The sequence below is a fragment of the Ciconia boyciana genome, chromosome 30 (genome assembly GCF_034638445.1).
Source record: "Ciconia boyciana chromosome 30, ASM3463844v1, whole genome shotgun sequence".
NCBI classification, from domain to species: domain Eukaryota; kingdom Metazoa; phylum Chordata; class Aves; order Ciconiiformes; family Ciconiidae; genus Ciconia; species Ciconia boyciana.
Window position 1 is genome coordinate 1,261,960 of NC_132963.1, and position 9,927 is coordinate 1,271,886.

General features: G+C 66.4%; 1 protein-coding gene across 1 annotated transcript; it reads left to right on the forward strand.

The window, feature by feature from the left end:
• The first annotated feature begins 305 nt into the window (after nt 1-305).
• On the forward strand, nt 306-8,337 carry MAG (myelin associated glycoprotein). Its single transcript, XM_072848286.1, has 8 exons — nt 306-645; nt 1,972-2,268; nt 3,561-3,821; nt 4,468-4,732; nt 5,456-5,769; nt 6,884-6,977; nt 7,678-7,765; nt 8,221-8,337. The coding sequence occupies exons 1-8, from the start codon at nt 306-308 to the stop codon at nt 8,335-8,337; spliced, it is 1,776 nt and encodes a 591-aa protein (XP_072704387.1).
• Nucleotides 8,338-9,927: the final 1,590 nt, after the last annotated feature.

A 9,927-nucleotide genomic window follows, 5' to 3' on the forward strand; every position in this document is an offset into this window, starting at 1 on the left:
CCCCGTTATTAGGCCCCCCCAGATACTCAGGACCCCGTTATTAGACGCAGAAAATACTCAGAACCCTGTTATTAGACCCCAAAAATATCAGAACCCCGTTATTAGACCCAAAAAATACTCAGAACCCCATTATTAGACCCAGAAAATGCTCAGCACCCCGTTATTAGACCCCCAAGATGCTCAGCACCCCGTTATTAGCCCCCCCAGATACTCAGGACCCCGTTATCAGCCCGGCTGGGGGTTGTCCCACCTGACAGTGGGTGTCCCCCTCCCTAGGGACATCAGGTGGCCCCTGGGCCGCCTGGATGCCCCCGGCAGTAGCCGGACTCTCGGGAACCTGCGTGGCCGTACCTTGTCGTTTTGGCTACCCGGAAGAATTACGCCCGGCCACCGTTCACGGCTTGTGGTATTTCGGGAGCCCTTACCCCAAAAATTATCCGCCCGTGGTGGCCCGGTCGAGGACGGGAGCCGTCCACGAGAGCTTCACCGGCCGAGCGAGGCTGGTGGGAGATCCGGGGGTCCGAGATTGTTCCCTATTGCTGGGACCCCTCAGCCCCGAATTAGCCGGGAAATATTATTTTCGGGGGGATTTAGGGGGTTATAACCAGTACAGCTTCTCCGAGCACACGACGTTGGAGGTGTTGGGTGAGTTTTGGGGGTGGGGAGGGAGGGGAGGGGCACGGATGCCTGGGTGCTGTTTTTTTAGGGGGGCTGGATGCTTGGGTTGCTTTTGGGGAGGGGATGGGGAGAGGGCTCGGTTGCCTGGGACCCCATTTTAGGGGGCCGGGATGCCTGGGTTCCCTTTGGGGAGGGGGTGAGGACACCTGGAACCCCTTTTAGGGCGCCTGGATGCCTGGGTCCCCCTGGGGAGGGGCTTGGTCACCTGGGACCCCATTTTAGGGGGCCCGGATGCCTGGGTCCCCTTGGGGACGGGGGTGGGGAGGGGCTCGGTCACCTGGGACCCCATTTTAGGGGCCCGGACGCCTGGGTCCCCTTGGGGACGGGGTGGGGAGGGGGCTCGGTAGCCTGGGACCCCATTTTAGGGGCCGGCATGCCTGGGTTCCCTTTGGGGAGGGGGTGAGGACACCTGGGACCCCTTTTAGGGGCCCGGATGCCTGGGTCCCCTTGAGGACAGGGTGGGGACGGGGTGGGGAGGGGCTTGGTCGCCTGGGACCCCTTTTAGGGCGCCCGGACGCCTGGGTCCCCTTGGGGACGGGGTGGGGAGGGCTCGGTTGCCTGGGACCCCATTTTAGGGGGCCGGGATGCCTGGGTTCCCTTTGGGGAGGGGGGTGAGGACACCTGGAACCCCTTTTTAGGGCGCCTGGATGCCTGGGTCCCCCTGGGGAGGGGGCTTGGTCACCTGGGACCCCATTTTAGGGTGCCCGGACACCTGGGTCCCCTTGGGGACGGGGTGGGGAGGGGCTCGGTCGCCTGGGACCCCATTTTAGGGGCCCGGATGCCTGGGTCCCCTTGAGGACAGGGTGGGGACGGGGTGGGGAGGGGGCTCGGTCGCCTGGGACCCCTTTTTAGGGCACCTGGACGCCTGGGTCCCCCTGGGGAGGGGGCTTGGTCACCTGGGACCCCATTTTAGGGGGCCCGGACGCCTGGGTCCCCTTGGGGATGGGGTGGGGAGGGCGCTCGGTCACCTGGGACCCCTTTTTAGGGTGCCCGGACACCTGGGTCCCCTTGGGGACGGGGTGGGGAGGGGGCTCGGTCGCCTGGGACCCCATTTTAGGGGGCCCGGATGCCTGGGTCCCCTTGAGGACAGGGTAGGGACGGGGTGGGGAGGGGGCTCGGTCGCCTGGGACCCCTTTTTAGGGCACCTGGACGCCTGGGTCCCCTTGGGGACGGGGTGGGGAGGGGGCTTGGATGCCTGGGTCCCTTTGGGGAGGTGGCCCCGGACCCCTGGGTCCCCAAACGCTACGGGGGGGGTTCCCAGCCGCGGACGCCCGGGTTCTCTCCCACTCCCAGAGGAACCAGTACTGGAGGTCCCCCCCGAACTGGTGGCAGGAGAAGAGGTAGAACTTCGATGTCGCGTCCCCGATAACTGTCCCCAACTCCGACCCCGGGTGGGTTGGGAAGGGATCGAGGAGCTTCCGGAAGCATCCGAACGGGAATTACGAGAGGACGCGGCCGGAGCCGGCACCATCTTGGCCCTTCTACGATTTCGACCCCGTCGAGAAGATGGTGGCCGGCGGTTGGGTTGTAGGGTGGCCTTCGCCAACAGCACCCTGGCTTTCGAGGCCACCGTCGCCCTCGATGTTCAGTGTGAGTTGGGGCCCCCATGCCTGGGTCCCCCCAAATGCCTGGGTCCCCCCAAATGCCTGGGTCGATGGGTGGGGAACACCTGGGTCCCCCCAAATGCCTGGGTCCATGGGTGGGGAACACCTGGGTCCCCCCCAAATGCCTGGGTCCCCCCAAATGCCTGGGTCCCCCCAAACGCCTGGGTCCATGGGTGGGGAACATCTGGGTCCCCCCAAATGCCTGGGTCCCCCCAAATGCCTGGGTCCATGGGTGGGGAACACCTGGGTCCCCCCCAAATGCCTGGGTCCCCCCAAATGCCTGGGTCCATGGGTGGGGAATGCCTGGGTCCTCCCAAATGCCTGGGTCCCCCCAAATGCCTGGGTCCATGGGTGGGGAACATCTGGGTCCCCCCAAATGCCTGGGTCCCCCCAAATGCCTGGGTCCATGGGTGGGGAATGCCTGGGTCCCCCCCAAATGCCTGGGTCCCCCCAAATGCCTGGGTCCCCCCAAATGCCTGGGTCCATGGGTGGGGAATGCCTGGGTCCTCCCAAATGCCTGGGTCCCCCCAAACGCCTGGGTCCATGGGTGGGGAACATCTGGGTCCCCCCAAATGCCTGGGTCCCCCCAAATGCCTGGGTCCATGGGTGGGGAACACCTGGGTCCCCCCAAATGCCTGGGTCCCCCCAAATGCCTGGGTCCCCCAAACGCCTGGGTCCATGGGTGGGGAACATCTGGGTCCCCCAAATGCCTGGGTCCCCCAAATGCCTGGGTCCATAGGTGGGGAACATCTGGGTCCCCCCAAATGCCTGGGTCCCCCCAGATGCCTGGGTCCATGGGTGGGGAACATCTGGGTCCCCCCAAATGCCTGGGTCCCCCCAAATGCCTGGGTCCATGGGTGGGGAACACCTGGGTCCCCCCAAATGCCTGGGTCCCCCCAAATGCCTGGGTCCATGGGTGGGGAACATCTGGGTCCCCCCAAATGCCTGGGTCCATGGGTGGGGAATGCCTGGGTCCCCCCCAAATGCCTGGGTCCCCCCAGATGCCTGGGTCCATGGGTGGGGAACATCTGGGTCCCCCCAAATGCCTGGGTCCCCCCCAAATGCCTGGGTCCCCCCAAATGCCTGGGTCCATGGGTGGGGAACGCCTGGGTCCCCCCAATTCATGGGGTTGGGGAATTCCTGGGTCCCCCCGGACGCCTGGGTCCCCGGTTGAGGGTATTAGGGGGGTTCTAGTCCATCCTGCTCCAGGACCCCTGGGTCCCCCCAAATGCCTGGGTCCCCCCTAACCCCCCTCCATCCCCATCCCCCTCTCCCCAGACGAACCACAGGTGCTGGACGTCTCAGGTCCAGGCGAAGCGGTGGAGGGGACCCCGGTGGAATTAGGGTGCGAAGCCGAGGGGCGACCACCCCCGTTACTCTCCTGGTTCCGGGGGGTCACGTTATTACGGGAAGAACCGGTTTCAACCAGTCTTCGCCTGGTTTTGCCCCGGGTGGAACCGGATCACGCCGGTACCTACAGTTGCGTGGCCGAGAACCGGCACGGACGCCATAACCGGAGTCTTCAGCTTCATGTGGCTTGTGAGAGCCTGCAGGGGGCGCCCTAGGGGGTGGGGGTGGGGTGGGGGATGCCTTGGGGTCCCCCCTTGGGGCCTGGGTCCCTTTTTTGGGGGGGGGCACTCCGGGGGCCCCCCCCTTGGGGCATGCCTGGGTCCCCTTTGGGGGACCCTTTCTTGGGGCACGCTTGGGTCCCTTTTGGGGGGGGGTCTCCTGGGTCCCTTTTTGGGGGGACACTCCGGGGTCCCCTCCTTGGGGCTCTCCTGGGTCCCTTTTTGGGGGGACACTCCTGGGTCCCCTCCTTGGGGCTCTCCTGGGTCCCTTTTTGGGGGGACACTCCTGGGTCCCCTCCTTGGGGCTCTCCTGGGTCCCTTTTTGGGGGGACACTCCTGGGTCCCCTCCTTGGGGCTCTCCTGGGTCCCTTTTTGGGGGGACACTCCGGGGTCACCCCCCTTGGGGCTCGCCTGGGTCCCTTTTGGGGGACCCCTCCTTGGGGCCCTCCTGGGTCCCTTCTGAGGGACACTCCGGGGTCCCCTGATGCCTGGGTCCCCCCAAACACCAGGGTCCCCCCATCACCTACATCCCCCAAACACCTGGGTCCCCCCCAAACACCTGGGTCCCCCCAAACTCCTGGGTCCCCCCTCACCCTCTTCCCCCCCCCCCCCCATAGACGCCCCACGTTCACCCATACTCAACGGCTCCCTCTGGGTGGTGGCGGGTGACCCGGTGACGGTGACCTGCGGTGCCGTCAGTCACCCGGCACCCATCGTGACGGTGACGCGGGGACGCCGGGTGGTGGCCACCGCCGTCTACGAGCCCCAAGTGACCATGACCTTGGCGGCCGCCAGACCCGAGGATGCCGGGGAATACCTGTGCAGGGCCGAGAACCAGCACGGGGAGAGCAGCCTCGCCTTCAACCTCACCGTCGAGTGTGAGTTTTGGGGGGCCGGGGGAGGTATTGGGGTCCCTGAGGGGTTATTGGGGTCCCTATGGGTGCTACTTGTGGTCCTAAGGGGGGTATTGGGGTCCCTATGGGTGCTACTTGTGGTCCTAAGGGGGTATTGGGGTCCCTAAGGGGGTATTGGGGTCCCTAAGGGAGTATTGGGGTCCCTATGGGTGCTACTTGTGGTCCTAAGGGGGGTATTGGGGTCCCTATGGGTGCTATTTGTGGTCCTAAGGGGGTATTGGGGTCCCTAAGGGGGTATTGGGGTCCCTAGGGGGGTATTGGGGTCCCTATGGGTGCTACTTGTGGTCCTAAGGGGGGTATTGGGGTCCCTAGGGGGTATTGGGGTCCCATGGGGATATTGGGGTCCCTAAGGGGGATATTGGGGTGTCTGGGGAGATATTGGGGTCCCATGGGGATATTGGGGTCCCTAAGGGGGTATTGGGGTGTCTGGGGAGATATTGGGGCCCCATGGGGATATTGGGGTCCCTAAGGGGGATATTGGGGTGTCTGGGGAGATATTGGGGTCCCATGGGGATATTGGGGTCCCATGGGGATATTGGGGTGCCTAGGGGACGTATTGGGGTCCCTAAGGGGAGCCTTGGGGTCCCAAGGGGGTATTGGGGTCCCAGGTGCGTTGTGGGGTCCCCCAAACTCCTGCCTCCCCCGGTGACATTTCGGGGTGTCCCCCTCCCCCTTCCCCCACCCCCTCCAGTCCCCCCATCCTTCTCCCCGATTCCCGCTGCACCCCGGGGGGGGATGGGGCCCGTTGCGTCTGCTCGGCCTCCGCCATCCCCGAACCGGCCGTGACCTTTGACCTCCCGTCCCGTAACGTCACCGTCACCGAGGGACACCGCGATTACACCGTCACCACGCCGGGACGGGCTACGGGCGGGGTCGTCACCGTCACCGGGATCCTCACGCTTCGGGGGACGCTTGACCCCCGATTGGCCGTGCTTTGCTCCGCCCACAACCCCCACGGCAGCGTCCGGCAACAATTGCTCTTCCATCATCCCGGTAAGTCACCGCGTCACCCGCGGTGTCACCGGCGCTTGTCACCGTGTCACCCCCTGGGGACACTTGGGGGGCGTGGGAAAATCCTGGCAATCGTTCCCACGCCCCATTGACCCCGGGGGGGGGCGGGAATCGCCCCAAATCCCGTTGGGAGCCGCCCGTCACCTTGTCACCCAGCGGGGTGTCACCGTCACCTGTCACCGTGTCACCCATCCGGGTGTCACCGTCACTCGGTGTCACCCCCTGGGGACACTTGGGGGGCGTGGGAAAATCCTGGCAATCGTTCCCACGCCCCATTGAACCCGGGGGGGGGCGGGAATCGCCCCAAATCCCGTTGGGAGCCGCCCGTCACCTTGTCACCCGTCGGGGTGTCACCGTCACCTGTCACCGTGTCACCCATCCGGGTGTCACCGTCACTCGGTGTCACCCCCTGGGGACACTTGTGGGGCGTGGGAATGATTGCCAGGATTTTCCCACGCCCCATTGACCCCGGGGGGGGCGGGAATCGCCCCAAATCCCATTGGGAGCCGCCCATCACCTTGTCACCCGTCGGGGTGTCACCGTCACCTGTCACCGTGTCACCCACCCGGGTGTCACCGTCACTTGTCACCGTCACCCCGGGGCCTTTTGGGGGGGCGCGGGAAATTCCTGCCGCCCATTCCCACGCCCCATCGGCCCCCATGGGAGGAGTTATAATCCCCCCCCCCCATTTTATTTGCCCCCCCCCGGGGGTATTTACCCCCCCTCAGGATGGTATTTGCCCCCCCCCGGGGGGTTATTTGCCCCCCAGCCCCCAAATCCACCCCCAGCCCCCCAAATCCGCCCCCAGCCCCTATTGGGGGGGCGCGAGAAATTCCTGCCATCAATTCCCACGTCCCAGAGGGGGGCCGGAACTGCCCCCCACTGTGTTATTTGCCCCCCCCGGGGGGTAATTGCCCCTCCCAGGGTAATATTTGCCCCCCTGGGGTTTATTTGCCCCCCCGGGGTTTATTTGCCCCCACAAGGTGGGATTTGCCCCCAAATCCCTCCCCCAGCCCCTGGGCGGGGGTGGTGGTGGGAATTTCCCGGGTGGGGGAGGGGTTATTGCCCCCGGGGGGGGTTGTGCCCCCCGACCCTCTTTGCCCCCCAGAGCTGGTTTGGGCCAAGGTGGGGCCGGTCGGGGCCGTGGTGGCCTTCGCCATCGTCATCGCCCTCGTCTGCTACCTCAGCCAGAGCCGTCGCAAGTGAGACACGCCCCCGGGCTGGCCCCGCCCACCCGCGGGAGGGGGGCCACGCCCATGGGGGGCCACGCCCACGGGGGGGCCCCACCCATGGAAAGGGAACCCCGCCCAACCCCAGCCCACCCCACCCCACCCCCTAGGGATGCCACACCCCTGTAAGGCCACGCCCCTGTGAGGCCATGCCTCCCAAGTCACCCCGCCTTGTATGCCACGCCCCCACAGTACACGCCCACATGGAGGCCACGCCCCCTGGGGAGGCCCAAGAGAGGCAACACCCCCTGGAGATGCCACCTCTTGGGGAGGCCACGCCTCCTGAGGAGGCCACGCCCCCCTGAGGAGGCCATGTCCAATCGGGAGACCACACCCTCTATGGAGACCGCCCCTAGTGGGAGGCCACGCCCTCATAGAGGCCACACCCCTCTAGAGGAGACACCCCCTGGGCGAGGCCACATCCCTGGGGAGGCCACGCCCAATGTGTAGACCACGCCCCCTGGGGAAGACCACGCCCCTCTAGACCACACCTATTTGGATGTCACGCCCCTTGGTGATGCCACGCCCACCCCGGGATTGGCCACGCCCCCTCAGGGGTGGGTCGGGAGGGAGGGGTGGATTGGGGGGAAACGGAGGCACGGCCGGGGGAGTGGGCGGGGCCAGGCTGGGGTCAGAGGTCAGGGCGTGCCCCCTGACCCCTGACCCCATGCAGGAAGGCGGCGGGAAGCCCCGAGGTGACCCCAGTGCAACCCCCCCCGGGGCGGGGGGGGGACCCCGACCCCGAACTGCGCCCGCTGCAGGTGCGGGGGGAGCAGGGGGACACGGGGGACGTCGGGGACATCGGGGGGACATCGGGGGTCACAGAGGGACTTTGGGGGACATGGGGGACACTGGGGGGACATGGGGGGATAGGGGAGACTTGGGGGACATTGGGGGTCATTGGGGACATGCAGGGGACATTGGGGGACATGGGGGCCTTGGGGGTCATTGGGGACATGGAGGGGACATTGGGGGACATGGGGGGTAAAGGAGGATATTGGGGGACATGGGAGGATGGGGGACACCGGGGACACGGGGGACACGGGGGGACAGTGATGGGACATTGCGGGGTGTCACGGGGGACACAGGAGGGGACATTGGGGCCCAGGGGGACACGGGGGGTGGGGGGATGACACAGAGGAACATTGGGGACAAGGGGGGACACTTGGGGACGTTGGGGACAGCGGGGGTGACGGTGACCTCCCGGTGTCCCCAGGCCCGCTGGCTGCGGGGGGCCATGGGCCGGTGGGCGCTGGGGGTGGGGGAGGGGCCGGGAGCCCCCAGAGCCGGCCCCTCCCCCAAACCAAGCCGGGGGCCCCCGAGGAACCCCTGAATATGCTGAGATCCGCGTCAAGTGACCCCGCCCCCTCCTCCCTGGACACGCCCACCGGTGCCTGGACACGCCCACCACCTCATGGTTACGCCCACTGCCTCCTGGACACGCCCACCACCTCCTGGCTCCGCCCACCTGCTTCCCGGACACGCCCCTCCCCCCTGGTGGGACCTGCCCCCCCCCGCTGTGTTGAGGCTTCAGGCTCCGCCCACCAGGCTTTGGACACGCCCACCGGGTGCTAAGCCACGCCTACCCAGCTTTGGACATGCCCCAACTGCTGGGTGATGGCCCTGCCACGCCCACTGCTGTCTGGCTCCACCCACCAGCACATGGACACGCCCACCAGTTGCTCCGCCCAGCGACAAGAGGCTCTGCACACTGTGGCTGGCTCCACCCACTGTGGCCTAGGATCCACCCACTGATGCTTAGGCTCCACCCACTGCTGTCTAGCTCCACCCACCATGGCCTAGGCTCTGCCCACTGCAGCTAGCTCCGCCCACCTCAGCCTAGGCACCACCCACTGTGGTCTAGGCTCCACCTGTTGCTGTCTAGCTCCACCCACCATGGCCTAGGCTCCACCCACTGCACCTGTCTCCACCCACCTCAGCCTAGGCACCACCCACTGCAGTCTAGGCTCCACCCACCACACCCTAGGCTCCACCCACCAGCCTTTGGGCACTGCCAGGAGGCCCCGCCCTCGGCCCCGCCCCTCCGGGCAGGCCCCGCCCCCATAGTTATTTATTGCCCCCCCCGGGGGCCGCCCCTCATTAACGCCCTTAACGAACCCCCTCCCCCCGCGACCTTTGACCCCGGTGCCCCCCAATAAACCGGACGTGCCCGAAGCCACGCCTACCCGCGGGGTACCCAGGCCTGCGGTCTATAGGGGCCAAGGGCTATAGGTGCAGGGGGGTCCTATAGGTGCTGGGGGGGCGAAGGAGGCGCCTATAGGACCCCAGGGCTATGGGGGGGGGGAGGTGTTCTATAGGGAGCCCCTGGGAACTATATGGGGGGGGTGGGAGGCGGGGACCCCCCCCAAGTGTTATAGGAGCCCTCTGGAACCCTATAGGGCACCGCCGGGCGCTATAGGAGCCCCAACAGGCGATATAGGGCCCCTCTGGGACACTATAGGCCGCCCCCAGGTGCTATAGGAGCCCCCAGGACCCTATAGGGCTCCTCCAGGTGCCATAGGGCCCCTCTGGGACGCTATAAGCCCCCCTCTCAAGTGCTATAGGAGCCCCTTTGGACCCTATAGGGCTCCTCCAGGTGCTCTAGGGGCCCCCTGGGACACTATAGCCCCCCTCCAGCTCCTATACGAGCCCCCAGGACCCTATAGGGCTCCTCCAGGTGCCATAGGGCCCCTCTGGGACGCTATAAGCCCCCCTCTCAAGTGCTATAGGAGCCCCCTGGGACCCTATAGGGCTCCTCTAGGTGCTATAGGGCCCCTCTGGGACACTATAGGCCGCCCCCAGGTGCTATAGGAGACCCCTTGGTCCCCATAGGGTTTCTCCAGGTGCTATAGGGCCCCTCTGGGATACTATACCCCCCCTCCAGGTGCTACAGGAGCCCCCTTGGACCCTATAGACCTTCTCC